This window comes from Cygnus olor, chromosome 4 (assembly GCF_009769625.2).
Source record: "Cygnus olor isolate bCygOlo1 chromosome 4, bCygOlo1.pri.v2, whole genome shotgun sequence".
NCBI classification, from domain to species: domain Eukaryota; kingdom Metazoa; phylum Chordata; class Aves; order Anseriformes; family Anatidae; genus Cygnus; species Cygnus olor.
In genome coordinates this window covers 45,831,792-45,856,168 of record NC_049172.1, presented here as the reverse complement: position 1 = coordinate 45,856,168, position 24,377 = coordinate 45,831,792, and the positions used below count along the sequence as shown (strand labels likewise).

Sequence of the window (24,377 nt, the reverse complement as noted above, 5' to 3'; positions counted from 1 at the left end):
TAACAGTAATATAGCTCACTTTCACTGAAGGAGGCACAAGCTTTTAACGCTGTAAAAATAAAAATTAACTCTGTTTCAAAGAGTTGAGGAAACCCACATTTGATGGACAGGTCGGTCCTCCTCCTCTACATAATAAGCAACAACAGCAGAACAATCGTTTCCTACTTCAGCACCACCACTAACAACATTTTCCACTCTCCTATCAGCTCAGGATGCTCCTACAGTGCTGGTGCCCAGGCTGTTCAACTATCTTGTAATCTAGAATATTTCTAATCTCCTAGGAAACGTTTTAAATTACTGCATGCAGGTATCAGATGTAAAAGGATCTAGCAAACAAGCCCTTCCATTCCTTCTGTTCCCCTTCCTCCAAGAAGGGCCAAGGAATTGCTTCTAGGTGTCCCACATTCTCTGACGTGGGAAGCAGAACTGTATTATTAATTGGCTAGTACAATTATCCAGAAAAACGTCCAATTTTGAATTCCTGCAGCTCAAAGCTTCCCCTCCTACACCAGTGCATGCAGAAAAAATCATTCAACAGAGAAGCCACCAATACTTTTTTCAACCTAAGACTAGCACACTCAGTGTTACAAACGCTCTTTAAAACCCTAAACAGAACTTTCCCTTACAAAGAAAAAGGGACCACTGAGGGCAACAAACATTCTAGAAGATTCTGCAGACTCTACTTGAATTAATTATTTCAAGTTTAAACACCTGAGAGCGATTAGTAAGTGGACCTGTAAAAACTTGTGCTTTTCACTTCAAAATGTTTGTACTTACACAGACTTTTTCTGAAAGTTTTTAGAGCTTCCATGTGAACAGAGAAGTCCCCATTCAATAGTAACTTGAAAATACTCTATTTATAAACCCAAGCCAAAAAAAGCATAGGATATATGCTGTTTTGTTACTCTGCGACTCATGTTTTTTTTCTTTATAGCAATTTGGTTACATAAAGTTTGTTACACTTTTTCTAATTCATCAGTGTGTTATGCTAAAAGCTCGTATGAAAAGCTTAGAATTCACATTGCAGAAATGGTTTCTCCTCACTTTTTATGACATAGAAGAGAAGCTCTCAGTCTTCTTGCCTCAAGGGGACATACTTCGTTGCTCTGCCTTCATCTTCTGGATCCAAAGCAAGTAATTGCTGCAGAAGGCAGCTCTGATCACATAGGCTAAATCAATTCAGCTCTTGTACAGAACTGCTGAGCTGCCCATGGAAACCAGCACACTTCACCGCAAGCAACAACAACAAAAAAACCTACCCTAAAAAATATACAAAATACAAATATAAAACCCTGCATAATGATCTTTCTCTTCTTATTCAGAGAGGATATACAGGAGCAAGAGGGTTTTCCTATCATATTAAAATAAAAAACTCAAGAGACAAAGCAATGTATGGTACTTGAACCTACCAACATCAGTATAAGGCAAAGTAAATAAAACATATGGGTGAACTAGCAGGTGTTGTACAAGTTTATTTCTGTTTCTAGAGCTTGTCCAGTGTCACTATTTTTCCAAATATTGAATTCATCAAGCTGTGAAAAGAAAAAAAAAAACGCACAACCAAATCACTGAAGAATTCCATTTGCTGAGCTACTTCAGCAACATGAAATATATTTGGCCAGGAGAAAAACTTGATGCAGACATTAATCACCAGTTCTTTGACTGCAGTACATACTTTCCTTCTTCCCCACGGGGACCCCAATGACCCCTGGCTTCAAAAAGATTTAAGCCTATCAACATTTGTATCACCCATGAAAAGATACCTGTTTGATACAGTAGGAAAAATCATCAATTGTGTTCAAGATGATGATTTTACTGCAGCACGTAGCAGACACACAGAATGAGGTACACAAGATTACCTCTTCAGGCACCTTCTCTTAGTGTGATTTAGTTTTAACAATACTAAAATCAACACGCTTCTTAGCACGTAGTCTTGCAAATACCAGTTTAAACCTACTGTGGAGCATGCCCTTGTGCCCTACAGATGGGCAGGCTGAATTTATTGACCCACATAAAATACTTCCATCTACACTCTACAGTCTTCATGACCTGAGGCAACATGCAATGAACACAGTTAATTCTAAGATTAGAAAAGGGTCTGCTTTTGCAAAGCTTCTTTTGTTGGCACTTTTTTTTAAAGCTTCTTCTTTTAGTAGCTTTTAACTCATATACTGGAGTATACTGCCTACATCACAGCTTGCTATCTACGTTTAAAAGTGATGAGAATAAATCATTCTCTATTTACTTCCTTAAGGCAGCATCTGTCACAAATCAAATTAATTGCCTCAAAACTCCTGCAAATGCAAATTTATCCTGAAAATAATATTTTAAAGTTACTCTACTCTTCCACTTCACTGTTTGTGCCACAGAAAAAAGTAACAAAGACAGAATGCATCACAGAGCCAGGGACCATAACAAAACAACGGGAACTCCTTTCCAGAGATAACATTCATGTCTTCTCCTCTTTTATGCTTTCAGAAACATTTCTAAGAGCAGTGAGGGAAATCTATTGCACAAAACACTGGGGAAAATGATATAAGAAGAGAGTTGAGCCTGTCTTCTGAAAGCTCTGCAAGTCAGGGTATGGCTCCCAGTCAGTTTTACATCCAGGAGGTTTTCAGCCACACTGGTGCTGCCAGCCTTCTGAGTTCATGCACGAACTATGCAGCTTGGTAACAAAACACTTGTGAGAGCACAGTTTATCCAGCAGTGCCAAGACACAGATAAATAGTGTGGTCTACTTGAAGGGAAAAGAGTAAATTGGCTTTAAAAGGCAGTAAAAACTGGAAGATTATTCAGCTACATAGCATCTGGAAAATAAAAGAAAGACTTCTAAACCTTTAAATGGTTTAACAGGATGCAAGTTGCCAAAGAAAAAAAACAAAAAAACAAACATTCTAAGAGAGAGCGAGTTCAGGCAGCAGTTTAAAACTGATCCATTTTACAATAGTGATGGCTGGTAACTCTGAATTCCTAAACAACAGGTAGACTTCAAGCTCTTAAAGTTGCGATTTCTCCTACTTTTTCTCCCTTAGGCCATAGCAATTAGCAAAAAATGGTAGGAAATGACAAACATTTCAACCCTTTCAGGACACCAAAAAATGTCTTAAAAGAGTCAACACCCCAAATAAAAAAAAAAAAACCACAACCCAAAACGTACACGCACAGGATTCTCAACGTTTGCCTCTTTGCATTGCTCCCTAGCCATCACCAAGATGCAGGAGGACGGGACTGAGCAGAAAGCCTTGGCACGACATTCAGCCACTGGAAACCAGCAACACAGGGAAGAATGGGAGGTGTAATGAAAGTTACTCTTTCCTCAGAGGACTGGAGCAAGAAATAACGTGAATGACTAGTTTCTGGGAAACCCCTGTCACTCCCAGGACTCTCCCTGCTCAGGGTAACAGCACACCGTGCCTTACCACCACCTCAAGCACACCCTGCAGAGTTCCAGAAAGAGTGCAAGTAAAAAGCAAGACTTGCTTAGGGAAGAACAGAAACTCAGCCAAATCTAAAAGTCTGGCCTCATTCTTCCTCCTTCACTAAAGGATCAAATGTTAGCACAATGTGGAAAAAAACCATTTTGCAACAGTTATTGGTGAGGGGGAAAAAGAATGTACTAACACCTGCCTCCGAGGGGGTTGCTGGAAAATGAGGATTTGTTTCCTCTTATTGCCTCTTCCCTCCCGTCAACTAAAAGAATCCATTCCCTGCCCTTTTCCCCCTAAAACCAACTAGCTCTGATTACTGGAACCCACCACCAGCTTCCATCAACACGTTTCACTTTGCCTTTTTCCCTTTCATTAAACTTACCCAAGATAAGCAGATGCAATGGCATGACTCGACAAGATTTACAGGTCCCCAAAAAACACAACTGTCTTTCCTCACATGCACTTTCAGATGGTATCGCTTTTTTTTTTTTTTTAACATAAATCATTCTCCGTTTATATTTCTGTGCAGAAAGCCAGTCTGTACAGTAGTTCTGTCTTCACTCAGCCTGACTTTCTATTATCAGAAAGGTTTCCTCCCCTCCTCTTCCTCCTCTCCCCCTCCGAACACACATTTCTCTAGAAACACAAGGTGTGACTACTTTTAGAACCCAGGAAACACTGTAGCACAGGAGTGGCCTAAGCCACCAAGTCTTCCCACTTTGAAGTTTTGATAAACCCTCTCCAGTTCACCCTCTTAAATTAAAAGAATGCCTGGCTTACTATTCTGAACGCCAGAGAGCACAGCACCTACACGCTCGCCTCCGAGATGCTTCACTTCAAAGCCTTGTTCCTTTGACTTCATGCAGCACTGAATGCAAGATACAGCATGTCTGAAACAGCTGATACACCCTCTGAACAACAAAATAGTTATTGCAGATAATTAAACAGATGTAAGAGAAGGGCAGGTCTGGTATCGGCGTTTTCAAACCTCCAGATTAATTTCAACTTCACTACAATTGATGTCAGAACTGCAACTAGGAGTACTGGATTGTCTTTCTCCTCCATTTAACAGCTTATAACATGCTGACAAGACAGCTACCAGAGTTGATCTTCTAAATCAGTGATTAGCAACTGGGCATTTCCATCTAATTTTTCACTGCTTATAATGACTGCAATCAAATTTTTAAGTGTTTTAATGGGTTCAACAATTTTTAGAACTCTAAGTACAAATAAGCATAAAAACATGCACATCTATGGATCAGTCACTGAATTTGACGTGGTGTGACCTGTGATTAAGAATGTAAAACATGGAATTTCATTATGTACTTATTTATTCAGTGCTTTGATGGATAAATAGACAGACGCACCAAGAGACAAGTATAAATCAACAAGTCACTAAATCTGTCACAGAGGCTTGCCTAAGCAATTTTCCCTAATTTCCTGAAACTAGTTTAAATAACAAATGAATTGAAGAACACTTTCTCAGTTGGTGGAACAAGAGCAAGAATTCCCAACTTCAAAATTCTACCAGGATTTAATAAATAAATACATAAATGGTTGCTTGGGTTGGCAATTCCTTTAAGTGTGTGGTTGCTGGACTGGTGTAGGAGGTTTCCAATAGAAGGCAAGTTAAGTGATGGCAATTTCCATGGCCGTTTTGTCCTCCTGATTTCAAAACAGTTGGACCATGCTGATGAATTGTTTTTTGTTGTTGATGCTGCTTTAAAATAAAGAAACTTAATATAGAAAACATTTATCAAAGCTTAGATCTAGTTACAAAACAACATTATCAGGGTATCCAGAGCGATACAAGAGCAAGAAAAGACCATCCCTGAGACTGACTAGAATCAAGCCTGTGGTGAACTTACCAAAACTCTGAGCTTGCCTGTGTTGCCCTCTGCCCAGGAGTGGCTGGTCAGTTCTGAAAAACTGCCAGTTTGACTTCTGCCACTGAACAGCTCTTTTGTGCTCTCTGTATGTCTAAAATTTAACTGTGGAAAGCAGGATTTCCCTAGAATCCTCCATATGCTGCAAGTCCTCCACAAAGAGCAAATGAAATTGAGTCAGACAAGAAAGCCCACAGGAACCTTTGCATTCTCAAATGCATGTGTTGCTCTGCAACACAGCTCTACAAGCCAGCACAGAAACTGATACTGAAGATGACCAAACAAGATGTCTATTTTTTTTTTCCTTAGCAAAGCCAAATCTTCATTAAAGACTGGTTATCTTAATCTTGCTGGGAGGAATTAAGTTGTTTTTGTCAACCATTGTTACATTGTAAAGCTCTTTCATTTAGGTGTCTTTTAAAGAGCATTTTACCACAGGGCTATACCCCAGGTTAATTAATAGCATGCGACTGAAAATAGTTTGCTGAACTAGCAGAACAACTCAGTAAAACACCTTCATATCCCAAAAGAGACAGAATCTTCTGGCATTGATTTTATCTGAAGCTGTGTTTTGGTATTCACTGATAGGAAGCAAGACCAGAAACTTCTGCCATCTTAGCCAGTCTTGACTGGCAAACACTCCCCTACCTTAAAAGCATATACCACAAGTCCTGGGGCAGATTTCCATTTTGTGCTCTCATCTTTCAGTACTTGTCCCTCCAAAGGAGGGCTGCCTGTGTTCTCATTCTCAACACTTCCTTGAAGCCTTCACAGTAATTATAACTCTTCTACACTACTCAAGCTAAGAACAGATGAGCTCCTGTTTTCAGTGGAGACTTCTATTAAGTCTACACTTCTTAAGTAGTTTCTCTGCTATGTATTTAGGATACTGGCTTCTTTCAGGTGGACTTCAAGATGGAGCTCACGGTGTTGATTCTCAGGTATGAACCTGTAATCTTTCAAGATGATCTTTAGTCCAAGTCTCCCATGGACTCACCAACTCACTGTCTTAAAAATGGTTTCCATAGAGATGCAACAGAGAAAAAGAAAGGAGAGAAGACACCAGTTTTCCCTTTAATTTCATAATTATGATCTTAAGTAGATCTTGTTCAGATATCAAGTGCTGTATGAAAGTTTCTGCCCATATGTGCCTTCTTTTGAGTTCTGTGAACTATTCAGAGATCATACATATATCCATGTATGAGATAGATCTAGTGTCTGACTAGATATTTTCTAAAGCATATCTTAAAAAAATAAATTTACAGTTTCAGCAAGATTATACATTCAAGCCAATCCTATGCAAAAATACAACAGAATTTTCCCTCAATAATCAAGATACATCTCTTGCATAGGAATGTGGCAAAAACAATAGCCATTTTCAAAGTGAGAACTTGCGATTTTTCCTGAATCACGTTAAATACTCATACATATGGATGCCTAGATAGAACGAGATGACAGCCCCACACGTTTTCTCAAGTGCTAGATGCATCATCGAAACGCATGTTCTATCTGAGGTCAGGTCACCTAAGTCCAAAACTTCATAAAAATGGGGAGAAAAAAAATGGTGGGTGGGTGAACAATGAGCTTAAGGACTTGCAGATTATAAAAAAGCGAAGGAAAACCTAAGGGAGAAAAGGGCGCCATACTTAGATCAAATGCTAGAACAGATGATCATTAGCAACACTGCACATGCTCAACTTAAAACCTACTACTTTGGGGGAGGTAGGAAGAAGAGAGATTTACTTTAACTCCTGGAAAGCAAAACATGCACTCACATTCCTCTCAGTATCTATACCTGGATCGCTAAACCCACGCTGGGGAGCGATTCCTGACCATCTGCTCAAGTTTTCAGTGGTTCAGCTTCACCTCACTCAGGACTAAATCACTTCAGAGCAAACTGGTCTTGACAGCACTATATTATGCTGTATAGTATACTACAACAGATTGCTCCAATGGCCTCAGAGGTACTTTTTTTTTTTTTTTTTTTGTTTCCATCTCATTTCTAAGTGTCTAGAACAATGCAGAGACTGTGTGGTAGTTTCCTACCAAAGTGAAGTTGTCACCACATGAAACCACGTGTTCTGTGTCCTGACAGAACATGAAGGAATGGCTGAAAACAGCCTCAGGGTTGAGGTGCACCTAGGAGCAATTTATTATGTGGGTTTAGAGTCAACGAAGAACAAGAGAGTATATTACAGGTAAACATAACCAAGATGTTTCCATTCCATATATCCCTCCTTTAAAATGCTTACCTTTTCTGAATAGCTCTTGAAGGCTTTCTGCACTTTGATTCAAAATAGCCCATATTTCTTCTTCTTGCAGTGGCCCGCCCCGAACCTCCAGTGCCTCAGCCAGTGACACATGCATGTTACCTGGGAAATAAGACACAACCCATTTAAGAGTGCTTAACAGCTATTTTCTCCTTGTATGCAGCACTCATGTAGTAATAAACAATTTTCAACTCAGTCACAAAAAGTCTCTGATATTAACAGAACTCAGCAGATACACACAGTAAGGCCCACCTGCTCTTAGGCAGATGAGAAAAAGGTTAAGACAACAACGATCCATATTAATATGATAGGCCACTAAACCAGTACATTCAATAAGCTGTCATTAGTCCTTATATTATTAACAAGAGTTTGCTCTGTTTTAAAAAAAAAAAAAGACAATTAATAGCTACAGCTGATTTGCATTAATAGTCCTATTAAAATGATTCTGAAAGGCCTAAGTAAGATCAGCTGCTGTTAGAAAAGGAAGCTTTTGTGACAGATTTTCAGAGGGCTGTTTGTATTATTTCATGACCAAACAATATGAAGCACAGCCTGCAAACATACAAGCAAGCTGTGGGTCTGACAGGTATCTTATGTTCAGCTTCTGTGTACGCGTAACAAAGTGAAGGAAAACCATACAACTGCTTCACATACAACTGGCACAGAGTGCTGCTCTATTATGCATACCAGGGAATTCTGGATTTCACGGTGCTGTCTCAGATTTCATTAGGTAGCTCTAGAATCAAACTGCATTACTCGAGCTACGAGACCTAGACTTGCAGAGACTAAAAATACATGACTCCCAAAGGGAACAGAAAATATTTAGCACAGAAGGTGCTAAATATTCTAAATATTCTTTAGCACAGAAAGTGCTAAATATTGTAAATAAAATATGCTGAACACAACACCACTACCAAAAATCTCCCCCAAATACTTCCCTACCACTCCCTCTTCCCAGTCCTGCAAAATGCTGATTATTTTCAGCTGTGATTAAACAATAGCACGGACTGTTCTGCAGGCAATATAAACCATTTGCCTATTTAACACCACTACTGAGCCCATAAGCAAGTCTGCTCAATCTCCCAAATACATTACATCAACAGGACAAGAATTGTACATAAAGCAGTTTCTAGATCACAAGAGCAAGTCAATGAATATCCATCCAGCTACAAAGGCCTCAGCTGTAGCATGGTAAGCCAGAAGATCTGCTTGTACAAAGCCAGCAGTAGCTTGGCTGAAAGAAAAAAATAAATAAATTCAAATTGATTTTGAAAGCCCAAGCGGAATAGAGCAAAACTTCAGTCCCTACCAACACAGTCACGTGCAAAACACTTCGAGTTGGGATTTGAGTGGGACTCTAAGGATTCTAAGGAGAATTCTCTAACTATTTTTCTAACTTTCCTTCCTCAAGAAGATCAACAAAACCAAGAAATTTTGTAACTCTTCTTCCTCTAGAAAGATCTGTGACTTTTTTTTCCCATGTTTTTTGTTTTCCCCTGCTCCGCCAGAGCCCCAAGCGCACTGGACTTGGTCCAGCTGCCATTATTCCTGTGGGCCTGAAAACTTCCAAAGCTGTTCGCTCATATTGCAAGGCAATGAAAGCAAAAATCCATAGTGGTTACTTGACCTTACTAGTCCTCAGAAAGAATAAGGAAACAATGTTGTGATTTCTGCCCTTCCCTTCAAGTTTGCGCTGACCTATTTATGGTCTTTGGTTACCCTGGAAATGACCAGAAGAAAACATGGTCTGAAACTGCATTTTCTATTCTCTGCAGGCACTGTGCACCATAATCCCACACTCTCTGTGGATTTTACACAAGGAGAAAGTGGCAATTTGTAGGAATGGTAGGCTTTACAGTGCACAGTTCTTCTGAATTTGCTGTCTCCTCAGATGCTAGGACCCTGCAATAGCATCCGGCCTGTTGTGAATACAGAAGCTGGAGTGCTGAGTGCTCAATACACTCATAACCTTTTCGTTTAGGGCAATGCTTCAAAGTCCTGATACGCTGCAACACGCTGACAGCATCGAGTAACTTATACAGGGGCAAATCATACAAAGCTTTTGTAAAAAACCCTATCAAACTGTTCAGACTGCTACCTTCACCTCCTTCAGTCATTGTGTTTTTCAGGCTATCAGGCGGACTGGCAAAAAGCATCCAGCTGCACCAGGAAAGTTCTCTTCACAAGGTGAGAAGTCAGGGCACAGTTGTGATCCCCAGGCACGTCAAAGGGCTCAGTGCTATGAACTCTGCATGAACCAGGGAGGCGTGAATCCTACACCCACCCAAAAACCATGCGAAGTCCCAGCAACATATGCGAGGCGCCATGCATGCTGCAGGAAGTGCAACATAGTGTAGGAAGACGGCAAACACACAAGAACAGGTGACACTGGAGAAGCATGCACACGCATGTTACTTGCAAGTTGCTTGCTCCAGAACTTGCTTCTTGACCATACAGGAGGGCAATTTCCACAGGAAAGGAGTTGCATCATGTGGAGGCCACCTTTTTTGCTTCAGGACAAGAGAGTAAATTCAGGTGTAAATCATTTGTATCAACAAGCCCTGAGTGCAGTTTCTCACCCTCCACGCCATTCTGCCCTAAGCCACGCAGGCAGCACAGTTCCAAGAAAGAATGCTGCTTGGGCCAAAGGCCTCTCCCATATCTCAAACACTTCCTTTAAAAAGCCTGTTTACCTCACCGGGGCCAGCTGCCAGCTCCTCCCTGCAAGGCAGACAGCTTATCCACTCCCTGATGAGTGGGATGAGTAGCTCTGTCTCTTCCCTGTAAAGTAAGCTAGGTAACCTCCTCGCCCCTGTGCTCCACCGCCCGTGGCAAGGCTCAGTGCCTGGGTAGAGATGGGCAGCAAGAGCAGCCCCCATGCCAAGCCATACTGCCAAACCTCCCCTCGGCCAGGTATCCGCCGACTTGTCGTCCTGCTGCTTATCAAGTTTAGGACAATTTGCTTTTTGATCATTTGCGCGTGCAGCAGAGGTGCTCCAGAGCCTCACATTCCCCCACCACTAAGGTTTTCCTCACACCTTTGAAATTTGAACTGGAATTCATTTGAAATTTGGAATGGAAGGTCCCCCACAGCAACTGAGAATTAGGCACAGCTGAATGGCCTAGTCTTTCCTGACTTTACTGAGCTCTTGCCACTTGAAGTATTAAGAAGCTATTGCAATAACTGTGTTTAATAAAGACTAGAGGAGCAGTATTTTGGTCAAAGTTCCTAAAAGTATTAAACTTAAAGTCAAAGGGCTGAGCTGCTTCAACTCAGCCTTTGTTCAACTCCTTTGTGTTTTGTTTTTAACACCACGCGTTGTTTGCTTTTTACCTCGCCTTCCACATCAGCACTTTTCCCGATGTCGCAAATTCAGAACCCAAACTCCAAGTCAAAACCTCTGCTTGAACAGCATCAGCTCACCAAGACGCCTGCAGCTACCTCATTCCTGTTTGATATCTCATCAGACTATGCTGCCAAGAAATGTAGAGAACAGCTGCTCTGCTTACACTCACTGTAGTTTTGAAGATGTGCTACAAATAGCGAAAAAAATCTAGACTAAAAAGCACTGTACTCTGCTATTCATTTTACTCCTCTGATCAAATTTGAAACAGACAAAAGAGGTAGGAAGAAGACTCTGTAAAAATCCAAACTCTGCTCTGTGGTGTTTAAAGAAAAACAAGCAAGCAAACAGAAAACACCAACTTTTCTCTCCCAAGTCAAACTCTGTTAGGTGACTTCATCTGCCCACATCATTGCCCATCTGCTCTATAGGTATATTTTGGTAAAAACAGCCGTTTCTGAGGAGTGCTTTTCTCTTAACAGATAAGCAAGGAGCCCTTTATCAACTTCTCTTTTGTCGATTCAAATATTTGAAAGCAGAAGTAGATTTAACGAGACCGTATTGTGTATTTCTGTCAAAAAAAAAAAAAAAAACAACCACATCTTAAAATTAAAATCTCTAAAACCACAGTCAGCTACCTGAAAATAAAACACTGTTTTACTGAGCACTTGCTGCATGTCAAGTGCTTTCTAGAAGCACTCCATGTTCACAAATCCCAGTGAAACTGAACTGGAGCTGTACCAGGACAGCTTAGAAAGTCTGACCTCTCCCATTACAGAACCTAAGCATCTCGAGTCATTACCATGCCCTGTAATTTCAGAACGCTGGCACCCATCCTATTTATTTGCATTGACCCACATCTTACACTCCTGAAGAAGACCTGGAACGCATCTATCAATTAGTTTATCCCCAATAACACTGTTGCTGAAACTCTGCTTAAGTACAGAACCCTGGAGCCTAGTTAGAAAGCTTTTGCTTCAATACTCTTTGAAACCCTAGCTGCAGGTCCAATTTGCATAGACTGCCCACAAAATAAGGTAACGTTTGCAAATATTCAAGTCAAGCATGCAGTCAGGGTAAATATATGAGCTAATCAAGTCAACTGCGTTTATATATATTTTTTTAGAATCCTGAACTGAAGATACTTATTGCAAATTATCATCATTTATCCCCTTAAAGAATAAAGAAACCAGCCCTGTACTACGTCCACCTTTTTCACTTCTCCTACAGATATGAAGAGGGGACAAAAATGGAGAAGAGCCCTGCAAGATGCAAATCCCTCCTCCTCCCCCCCACTCCTCTTTTTTTTTTTTTTGTTTTAAGGTTTTGTTAGGTCTCTAAACAAGCACTGGAAATCATGTGAATCAAAGTTTGAGACCAAATATGTTTCCTGATGCCTTTCATTCAATCGGTTACCTGGTAAAAATATTATCTGAGCACTCATCCTTTATTTTGGAGATGCCACTAGAGACCAGGATTACTACCTCAGAACCTTTTTCCTCTGATCCACTTTTGGCAGAGATCAGCTTCTTCCATTCCTATTTTTCCTTTTGTCGTCTTCTCTCTCCTGCAGGCAGACAGGACGAAATACCAGCAAAACAGTCCCGTACTCCTGGGCCTCACATTTTTATCAAGAAAGTTTCTTGAGTTGCATCTCCTCTTCAAACTGACTGCTTCCTCCTGGAGCTTACACCTCTGAATTAAAGGAGCAGAAACTAACTGAAAGTTGTGATAAAACAAAGACTACGACAGAAGCTGCGCACTGCCAGAAGTACAGGGGACTGCTGGCCTTGCTGTTCAAGCTACATGGTGATGCTCTCACACACTAACAGCTGAGACGTTAGCATTTCCTTGCAAAGCCTTAACTCAGTCTTGTATTCCAGTGTCTGGAAGACAGAGGAATGTAACTTATTTATAATCTTAGCTTGCACCTCCAGGGCAAGCATAGTTTATTTTAGTCAAGAAGTGTTTGTTTTTTCCTGGAAGGTGGAAAGAAATCAGCTTTCGGCACCAGACTGAATTCGCAATGGAAGACGAGCAAGGGTTATCGCTGACAATATGCTCCCTCTCTGGCTTTTCTGTCTCTCTATCACCAGAACCAGATAAACTTGTTTATCTGAGGCTTCATGTAAGGCAAACTAGTAAATCCAGTCCAAAACGTATATAATAATCATCATGAAAGTCATGTTTTCTAGGCAACTGCAAAATGTTCTCTTATACATCAGGGTAGCTGATGTTTCACATCTGATATTAAAATTCTACTCAGAATAGTGTATAATTATCACTACAAAGTAAGCATAATCCACATAAATCAGGGCATGACTCTCGTATCCCTCTCTTGGTTTAATTGTCAGCATAAGATCCTTGGGTAACTCCCTTATTTTGCTGCTGATCAGCTCCACCTCGGATAGGCACGTCTCCTTGCTGCGTCTCTCAGGCTCACAACTTTCATTTTAATTGCTAAGTAGTGACGGAGTACTTGTGACTAATACAAACTTTATAAACGGAAAAGCAGAAATTTCAGGGCTGCAAAGACAGCTTGGTGATATCAACACTTCTCAAGTAACAGATGAACCCCTAACACCCCTGTTCACACAACAGATGAAACTCTTCCACTGACACAAAATAATTGCAAACAAAACACGCCATACTCTTGAAAGCCTAACTTCCTGATGTAGCGATGCACTGCCACATTCCTCCACTTACGACAAACCAATTCCAGAAGGTGCAGCAGTCTCAGTGAAGATGCCTTCCCTGGCAGCCCTCCGTGCTGCTCTTTTCAGTGCACAGCGGCAGTCAGGCTCTTCGTGAAGCGCGCAGATGACACCGCTGCGGTCAGGTCTGCGTTGGTGACAGGCGCTGTCACCACGCCTAAGCCAGACCACGCTGACACGAACTGCGAATGGCACCTCCAGCTCCGGCCCAGCAGTTACCCCACCGCTGTGCGAAGAGCTACACATTCCTTGCGTGCTATAAAAAGGTCGTGACTGAAGTCTGTCCTTGTTCACTTGCAGCTCTTACCACAGGCAAAGAAGGAACGTGAGCTCTCGCGAGAGAAGCAGAAACAGTGGCACACACACCAGTTAAATACCACGGAGTCACTGGGAAGCATGCTTGTAAGACAACAAGTGCCCTTTCCTGTGACATTTTAGAGGTATGTACAAGAAAGACAATGAGCCTCTGACGGGGAACAAGTCCAGAAAGCAGTGCGAACCATACAGCATAACTGCTTTTCCTATCACTACGAAGAGATTTTCTCAGTGATCCCACCCGAAGGCTTGAGAAGAACAGTGAGCATGTATTTAACACCAAGACATAAATTGCCACAGACTAAAAACTAATTGTACACACAGAGTTTCGGTAATTTAACAGGTACCATTAGACCTGTATTGCTGAACAGCTAAGTTCCCTAATGCACAGACTTACTCTAGAGTGTGTTTTTAAAAACTTGGCTTAAGCTCTCTCCTGTGGTAATGAGGCGATACCGACTGCAATACACTAGATAATAGTCTCTAGTACCGCTGGGTTCAGATTCTGTTAGATATTTATCTTTCCATTCTCAGTAACAGAGAATGATACCTTGCTTTATAACTATCCCTTCTCAGTACAACATCCCCTTGCAGTAAGGTAATAATGAGTGTAAATGAAGGCAGCATGACTGGATCAGCAAGAACCTAGGCACAAATCTTGCCAAAAGAGTAGGAGTCCTCAAATTTCTTGGATGCAGCATTACAAAAAGAAAGTTCAGTTCAGAAAGATTTACATTTTTTCCCCTCTGAAGAAAATGGCTGACTTTCAAATAGGTGTAAGGATATCATGAAATTGAGATGATAAAATATTGAAAAAATAATAATTCTCACCAACTTTAGTAAGATAAGCATTAAGATCGTAGCAGTATTTGGAAATTGCTGTTAAATTCAAAATCATCTTAACAAGTATGAAGACTTCCCCCAGGACGTGTTATTTAAAAACCAGACTTGAATCCTATATATTCAAGTCCAATCCTTCAACAAATTGCTTTCCTTTGCTGCTGTCATGATGGTTGAACTGCAGGGTTCACTCTGTTTTTCATATTTTTAGCCCCGTGGAGGAAGGGGGTATATGAGCAAAAAGCCTTGTTCGTGTCATACGTGTGACCAGTCAGTTTCTCCCTAGTAAGAAGAATCTAACCTATGGTACTCATGTGAGAAATATGCTGATTTGAGAAACAATTCTGCTGTGTTTTTAGTTTGCAGTCAGCACACTTGCATACTCCGACTAGTGATCTGCTAGCAGAGAACACAGCTTGTGTGCTCAGCCAGGATAAATCTCTGGCATCTGGCAGATTATCTGTCCTAACTATCTGTAGGGCCTACCTTGCACCTTTTCTTCCATCTTTGATGCTCAAGGGAGTAATACTCCCAACTTCTCAGAAATGGCAGCTTCTCTAAGCGACTGCTTATACTGTCCAAACACAGGCAACCACCAGAGAATCCCAGGACTTGCAGCAGAAAAAAAACACTGTGCTACCTTTCCAGACAGTTACAATTTCATGCTTCATTTCTGGAAAAGAAACTGCAGTGCCATACGGCACAAGGAACAGAGCATTACGAGGTCTGCAGCTAGATGACACCACAGATACCTTATCTGTGAACTCACCTGTCTGGGAATAAAGCTATTACTCACACAAGAGATGACTAATTCTCATTGTGAAAGGCTCAATTTCTACCCTGAAAAACAGACAAGACAGAACATAAGCCTACATTTCAGCTGTCACGAGCTGTATACACAAGAACAACAGCATTTTTTAGGACCAATGCACAAACTGGGAGGTCCTTTTTCGACTTAAATTGAACTAATTCAAGGTCAGTAGCAAATATCAAGTCTTCCTCAAAGAGCGCAGCCTTTTCTTCACTCTTCTACAGCAGGAAGAGACATTTTGCTCTCAGAAAAGCTTAACTTGGTATGCAACATTCTTAGGTAGTAGTAAGAATGAAGATACGGTATCACAAGACATCAGATATACGCTTTTGATATGCCCAAAATACAGTTTAAGAGATATGATCTATGCTCCCCCGACACATGTTAAAATCTGTGCAAAGATTTCTGCTCAAGAAATTGAAGCGGCGGAGGGCTGCAGAGGGAAAAATCACTGTTTACCATGATTTCATCCACTTCCAAGTGAAAAGCAACTTCAAGCAAACTACCTCTTTGAAGCAGATATATCTGATGATACCCCATCCTCTTACTGAGACCTCACCAAGAAACGTGTGCTCTCCAAGGGACCAGCAGGTATGCAGACAAGCTGCTGGCTACATTTCGCTGGTCCATGGAGTGATGGTCCTACGCAGAGCAATTAGAAGGACAACAGCTGATAAGCTGCTGCTTCATTACAGTTTGCTCAAATGAAGGCAGACTGATTCTAAGGAAATAGGAAGCACTGGGAAGTGAGATTACATACCTGGCTTTCTTTACATCAGCCTTCAGGAAGCGTGCGTTTTTAAGAACACATACCCATGAGAGAGCATGTATGTGCACATACGCATGTAGGTGTGAGTGCATTACATTACCACACACCTATACAACTTGTATATATGCATTTGCCTACACCTATGTTCTTCATCTACACCAGAAAATTCATTGTTAAGTTTCACTTACAGGACAGGAGAAAAGCCCTGAAGGACAAACAGAGTTGTAGAGCAGCAGGAACACTCATTTATTTCTAGCAGTAAACATGGACTACCTGAAAGCCAAATGAGAGGGCCTCTAAAGCCTATTAAGGGTTTTGGCCAAGGAAGCTTTAAAATAAGTTTCTGTAAGCATTTGTCAAAACAGATTTATACCGGCAGATGGGCTGCAATGGCAGGAACAGACTTCCATCTGCCCAGAAACCAGCTTGGTTCCACATGCGTGGTACTGCAGGTGCAGCACTGACAAGTTTCACAGGGTAGGGCCATTCCTACAGAAGCACTTTAATGGCGTTTGTCATCTCTATATAGACATGTCCTATATAGAAAACTCTGCTATCCATCAGTGACCGGCTTTTCCATAAAATAAAGTTCTATAACTAATACTTCTTGAAAGCACTTAGCACCTGTTACCGTGATGTAAAAGATGTTTTCCCTTCATGAAATGAAGCCGAGCTGAGAAACAGACTGCTGAAAGTCATCAATATTGTCCTTGTACAGGGCTACATAGCATTTTTCCACCCCTTGAGTGACCATCTACCAATGTAATATAATTTGGGTGAGCTGCCAAAGAGGTCTGCACATTACCTATCTTAAACATTATTTGCTGAAACCAATGAGGAAAGGACAGGATAATACAGGAGATACTCATGCTCTGATTCAGATGCATGCAGCACAAACGTGGAGATTCCTTCTTCTGCCTCCCAGCTGCATGGCGTAAGCATACAGACCACAACAACTAGGGTTATCACTTATTCTTGTGGACTGCAGATACCTTCTTTCTGCATTTTCTTCCATACCCACGCACACAAGAAAACAGTTAGGACTATGAGGGTACATATGCTCTGCACACCTACTCCCTATCCAGGGCACAAGTTGTGCAGTGTGTCAAAAATATCTGGAAGAGGGCAGTCAACATGCAGCATGTTCTTTCATGCTGTCAGAGACATTAGGCAAGATAAGGCAGCCGATCTTTATAGGAAGGCTATTACTCCTTACCAGTTCATTACAGGCTTTCCCAAAATTTTGAAGCATCTGCTTGTGCTGGTTATTTTTTTGGTCATGGATGCCTGCTTTTTAAACGTACCTCCATGGAAGCCAAAAGCTTCCCGAGCAGCTTATACTGTCTAGTTTAAATCCTGCAATTAGGAGGTTTTAGCTCCAGATTAATTAGTAGACAAAGCCACTTGAAGACTTGGAACGCCTATGGTTAGGAAATCATGATCTTGCTCTAAAACATGAGTTGACACACCACATAGGGCTTTGTACCAGAATTACACAAGTTAACAGGAACGTGATCAGGAAACGAGAGTCCCTCAGCCTGTCATTCTGCTTATTGCATTTCAGAAAAATATCCAATTATATGATTCAATATGCTGTTCACAACTTAACTGCTATTAAATTGACTATACTGCCCCTTGAACAAATTTCGAACACATGCCCAGTTTCTGATTCATCTCAAATTAAGATGCTGTGCTTAATTTATTTAGTCCTACAGCCATGACATTCTTCATGTCTTAACTGTCCTCAACGGTGATGTGATGATTAGTGCTTTTCTTTTAGATGGGACATGACATTACTTCTTTCATAAGAGACTCCTCCACCTGTTACCGCTGCCCAGCTTCAAATCCTTACCAAGCTTACGGTTACAGCGCCAAAACATTCAATGGGTTTCAGAGCACAAAAGGGATGCTCACCACAAAGAACACAAGCTTCAGTATCAATTGATGGAACGTGAAATAGCTGCAGGGGTGATTTACAGGACTCTTAACTAGACCTTCCACGCAAGGCAGGCTGCCCAAAGCCACCAACAGTCCGCAGCACAACACATCTGATTTCGTTCCACACTCCAGAATGCACAAGCGCTCCATCCAACCACCAGCTGCACTCCTCGGTGCTTTGGTACTTGGTAAGATTACAGGACAGAACAAGCTACAGAAGGTGGCATTGCCAAGGAACAGGAAAAACAAGATAGCAGCACCTCCTCCCATTACACAACGCCAAGCCCTCTGTCACCAAAAAGCAGAGTTCAGGAAGATCTGCTTTGTCCGGATGATAAATTCATTCATATTAGTAGAGTTGCGGGACAAAAAGCCATATTACACCCTTGGCTGCATAACAAGGACAAGCTAGCAGAAATGCTTCCTCTGCAGGCCTACAAACCATGAGAGGAATGCAAGTGCCAGCATCATCTTTCTTCTCATTTAACAATATTCCTATGAACAGCAGCAGAGAGCAAGTCAGACTGAGGATCTATGCACACAATGCCCACGTGCAAACTGCGCTCACCACACTGGAATGGAAGCAAGCAGGAGGCTGTAGGAACCTCTGAACCCACGGCCCTGTGAGGGATGAACTGAAATGAGAAGAGAAGGATAATATAACAGTACTGGCATTTTTTTATTGATGCAGCTAGACCACAGAGAGTTAGACCAGCTAAAGAATGCAACAAATTTTGCTGTCCTCTAAAGCTTTGTGGTAATTCCATGTTCAGCAGCTCAAGCCCAACCCTTTCACTCATAAAGAGCCAAGAAAACACTAACCAGAGGAACTAAAATAAGCAAAAACATCACATTGAGGCAAAAAAAAAAAAAATAGAATCATCCTTCCAAAATGTAAGAGCTCAACTCTAATACAACATGGCCTGTATACAACGGACTTCATCCCAGCTTTCATCGCTTCCATGAAAGGATACAAGTTCCACAACAATCCCATTTTTTCCTTCCTGCATTGACTATAAACTTTGTTCATAAAATACTGAATTTTAATGATGAGTTATCAAACTGGAAAACACTTCCAGAAGTTTTGAATATTTTGAAGTTGGGAAAAGAAGAATTATAAGAATAAAGTTAAAGTTAACTGATGGCTATGACGGTATCAGATAAGAACAACTGTGCAGACTGGAGAGTCTGTGGCACTCCAATATACGCTGGCGTATACCAACGAAGTGGGAATGGGTGCCCCCAGGTTCACCGCAAGAACTGGAGCTCACTCTCCTTCTGGCACCCGGTAAATACTCAGTTCAATATTAAGCTTCTAGCCATCCCAAATACCATGCTACACCTGAGAAATCAACAGAAGGAACAGTCAGTCCACAGCAGTAGGAAAGACTGAAAAATCCCCTCATTAGAGCATATAAAACTCAAACATGCTAAGGAAATAAACGATGTCTTCAGCTCCAATTAGCTCCTTTACACATCCAAGCTAAATACTGCAGTCTGTCCTTAACTCTGGAGGGGAAGTGGAATAAACTGTAAAACCACCAGTATCAGAATTGTGATACTCACTAAAAGTCCAGAGTTCGATGGATACAAAAGAGAAATTAAAAAATGGAATGGAAAAAAATAGCATTTTTTTCTCCACATTAAACACATCAGTTGTGCGTGCCTAAACTCATTAATTAGGTTCATTTTCTTTCTTCATTTTCTGTCTTTTGCAAGTTACAACACTGGAAGGCATCCGTTCCTGCCATTAATTGATACTTTTTGATCATCTTTTTAAACTTCAGAGAAGAAACGCAACCGTCACCTGCACCAAGTTCTTGGTCTAAAGAGTAGTTACACTGCCTTCTTCTTCCAAGTCCCTTTTCTCCAACATCTACTTTTTATACCATACAGTCAAGTCTGCCTTATAAAGTCTTCCATTTAGCTCCAAGCATAAAGCGTTATGGAATTTATGTCTGGTCAAAAGATGCAGTTTAAGTTTTCCTAATATCCAGCAAGTTCCCTCCAGAGACCTAAAACCCAAAGTAAGAGAAGCCGAAGCCATAAATACCACCTCTCACCACTCCATCGATGAGCACATTACAGGAGTTGGCAGAATCTCTGCTTTGCCACGCCTGTTATCACTCTTTGTTAATTATCAGACTAAACGGACTAATGGAAAACAGCAACAGCCTCTCTCATTTTATACTAGGCAAGCCATCACTTACCTACAATCACAGATACTTGAATGAGAATCTATTTCCACTTCTTTGCACCCTCTCAAGATTTTTATAACAAATAAACAAAAACTGCTCCACTTGTTTAGGTTTACCTCAGACTGCATATGCTGAACTGAGAAAAAGTAGAACAAGATAATCAGCGAGAAGCATCAAAAGTTCACCACTTACAGAACCCCCCAAACTGATATTAACAAAAGCAGGCAAGGAGAAAAACAAAGCAAACAGGAAGGGAAAGACCAAATTTTGAGGAGCTAAATCTTAGAAAAGTTGAAGAATTTAATACTCTCTCCGTCTATAGTGGGAGGAATAATCCGTAGATTCCTCACTGTGCAGAGGAACACAAGACAGAATCAAGATGTCATCAGGTGGTAAAGAGAAGCAGGACAGCGAGCAAGTGTGCTTGCACGAGCGCATACACAAGCTGTTTTAGCCGAGGAAGAGATACCCAACTTAGAGGCAAGGGAGCAGTTAAGGGTATTGGAAATTATAAAAAAACGAATCGTTAAGAGTTGCCAGGTCTTGCTAGCCAACCTAAGATACTCTGTGGATCACCACTATCATTACTAATCAATTACATAAGAAATTATTTCTTCCTCAAGTCCTTTGGTAGTATTTTCATGATTTGGTTTACTTTACTGCCCATTTTTCATCCACTTACCTGGAAGCAGAATATTAACCCCAGTCCTGTTGGGTGATATAATTGCTTACAACAATTCACAGGCTGCATTTTAAAAGGCAGAGATGAAAATTTTGAGTTTTGGCAGAAATGTTAACTGAAGACAGCTAGCACTAACTTCGACTTCACCTTTTAACATGCTGATCAGCAACCCCTTCCATTTTTCAGTGGTCTTCCACAATAATCACACTTCTGTAAAACTGGCTGTAAGACTTCACTCTGCATGCTACATCCCAGTATATATAAGCAGGCAGTAAAAACCCCAGCAGCTCCAGCTGGCAGCTGGGGCCAAGAAAAAGGAAGAAGGAAACCCAAACTTTTCCCACCTGAAATTCACACACGATTTACAGCTGCTCTGTCTTAAAGAGGCTGCTGGTCACTAACTACAGCTTTTGTCACACAGGAAAATCTCACTTCTGCACTAGAAGAAAAATTCACTGGGAACAGTTTATAGATAATATAACCTGGGCTCCAAAACTAAATGCAATCACTCCTATTAAATGCATTTTACTTGGTGGCACAACAGCCTCTCCCCACACCCTGTTTTTAAAACAAACTGTCTTCATAGCATATCATTGAAAAAACATCATAAGCCTTGAAACGAATGCTGCCTGCATAAAAAGTAAATGTATATAGAAATTATTGAAGTCTAGACAGGCAATAGTTTCTCTTCCACTTCTTCAAAACCACTGAAAAGGGAAGCAGAAACAGCCCATTTTGCATTATCAGCAGACTTCCCAAGTTGCAGTTCACATTACAGTGACAAGTTAAATTCTGTGATCTTCAATTCTTTAATATTCTCAAAGCAAAAGCAATGGGTGGGACAGAATCAGCGAGAATTAATGCATATATCAAAGAATTCAGTTAATGTCAGGCAGAAAAAATATTTTCTGTAATACTGCAAAGTATATTCTGTAGTATGCAAGCACCAGGGAAAATTCCACATAGCAAATTAAATTCGATTTGTTTGTTCTATTTGGCTATTTAATACTCAGTGCTGAAAGACAAAGAACCTGTCACTGTCTGACATCACCACATAACTAGGAGGTTTGAGTTAAGAAATCCTCTTTTTGACTGTTATATGCGTATTTCAGCATGCAAGGCAAAAGAGCGCACACAGCAAACTGCACATGTACTAGCGCCAACAGAAAATAACAATCTGATGTTGAGGCAAGCAAGAACAAAAAGAATGCCTTTTATCATTACAGAATGCCCGTCAGTTCTTCATGAACATGTTCCTCATCCGTCAAAGAAATCAACCAATTTACAACCACACAAGTTGTTTTTTGCTTGCTTGCTTAATTATTCCTGTTCTTTAAATTACTAGTCAATTTCTCTTTTTCTGCTTTCAGGTCTGCACAGAACAATTGTGTAGGGCAGAAATGCCCACGTACCCTACACAACTAAGCCTAGCTGTGCAGGTGAGATTTAGAACTTCAGGATTTGCACTACTACTGTACAAAGCAAAACCTGTCTGCACATATTGCTTGTTTTAACATTCCACTGCATTTTATTCTTCAAAAGTTACTTTTTGCATGAATGCTTAATACCTCTCCCTCAATGTAAACATCTAATGAGGTATAAAAGGCCCAACTCTGTTACACTACATGTAGTAGCTCTATTTTTTGCTATTCAGAATACATCATTTAAAAGCATACCTGGAAGTTTACTTTCTTCAGATGGTGATTGTTCATTTATCTGAAGTTGGTTAAAAAAAAAAAAAAATCTTAGCACCCAGTATTTTCTAACTCATATCTACCTAGAACTCAATTAGCATAAAAAAATGACCTTTTAACACTTATTATGTAAGGGAAACCATCTTAAAAGCCATAGGTACACTTCAATACGTGTGTGTATCCACCAGCATACACATCAGCACCAAGTTCCTTAACATTTTGCGGTGACTGAACGATTCATACTTGAATAGATTTGCCAAAACCGTTTTTACTATTATGTCAAGCAGTGAGAGCTTCCAGTTTCACCTTCCTCTTTAACACCACCTAATACTGCAACAGAAGCTTAGTGATAGCACTGGGGTGTTCCTGTCTTTTTTCCTCCTCTCTTCCTGACCAATTGATTGTTTTCACTCTGCAAAGCTGTATGCGTGACAGCTAACTCCCTTGATTACTCAACTACCTGTCATTTCATCGCTCCTTCAGGTGTCCGTAAGGATTCCCAGACAAAAAGGATGAACAACCATGCAGGAACTAACTGCAGCTTGAACCAGACACCTCAAGGCCCTGCTTACATTTCTGCAGCTAGGTGGAAACTTCTCTTTCAGGCACAGCCTTGACAGCTGCTGCTACCTAAAATGCAGAGTACTGAGCTAAGTGCACCCACTATGCAGCTCCAACGTGGACTTGTGCAGATCTGGAGAGCATGACAGCTCTCAGTGTTTGAACTCTTTGGCTGCATCGAGGTTTGAGTGGCGCAGCCAAGTCACAGAGCCACTAATGGCCTATGTCCTGTCAATTTGTCTAATCCCTTTCCGAACACATTTACACTATTAGTACACAGGGCACTCTGGTCCAGTAACACAGCTCTAATTCAGTACTGCACAGAGTATTTTCTTGTTTGCTGTGAAGACATTAACTCATGTTCTCAAATTCCACTACAGAATATCAAATTTCACTACAGAAAAACATGCCAAGGGTTTTGAAGTACCTGTAATGCCTTGTGGTCACCTGGCTTTTAGTGGCCACTCAGCCACAAACGTCTGCAGCCACTGAAAATAAGAGAAAATGTTTTCTCCTGCCAGCCTTGGTTGTGTACACTACCTGACAAATCACACAATCCTCCAGCATAGAAAATATTGTCCATTCTGCTCAAGAGTACACAGGCAAGTAAAATAACAAAATGATAATGAAAACCATTTGAGGGTTTTCTTTAGCATTCTGTGACAGAACAACAAAAAAATCAGGCTTACGTTCTTCTGTTACATACCATATTCCTCAAATTCAGAGCACAGAACTCTATTAGGAAACTAGGAAAAAGGGGGAAAACTGTAACTACTGGAACTGTTTGCTGATAGACTTAAGAAAACATTAATGCTAATGTAATAAAACAACAGTACCAAAAGACACAGAAAACAAGCAAGGAAAAAATTTTACGATCCATCACATAGTTCAGAAGCACCAGTGTCTTGAAACAATCATCAACAG

At 40.8% G+C, this 24,377-nt stretch overlaps 1 protein-coding gene across 1 annotated transcript in view; it reads right to left on the bottom strand.

Annotated features, from left to right (window-relative positions):
- The window catches only part of PTPN13 (protein tyrosine phosphatase non-receptor type 13), a 92,513-nt gene extending 84,824 nt beyond the window's left edge, over positions 1–7,689 (bottom strand). The window contains exon 1 of the mRNA XM_040555434.1: positions 7,570–7,689. Coding sequence (XP_040411368.1) covers positions 7,570–7,684 — 115 coding nt within the window. The 5' untranslated portion in view covers positions 7,685–7,689. The remainder of the gene's footprint in view (positions 1–7,569) is intronic.
- Positions 7,690–24,377: the final 16,688 nt, after the last annotated feature.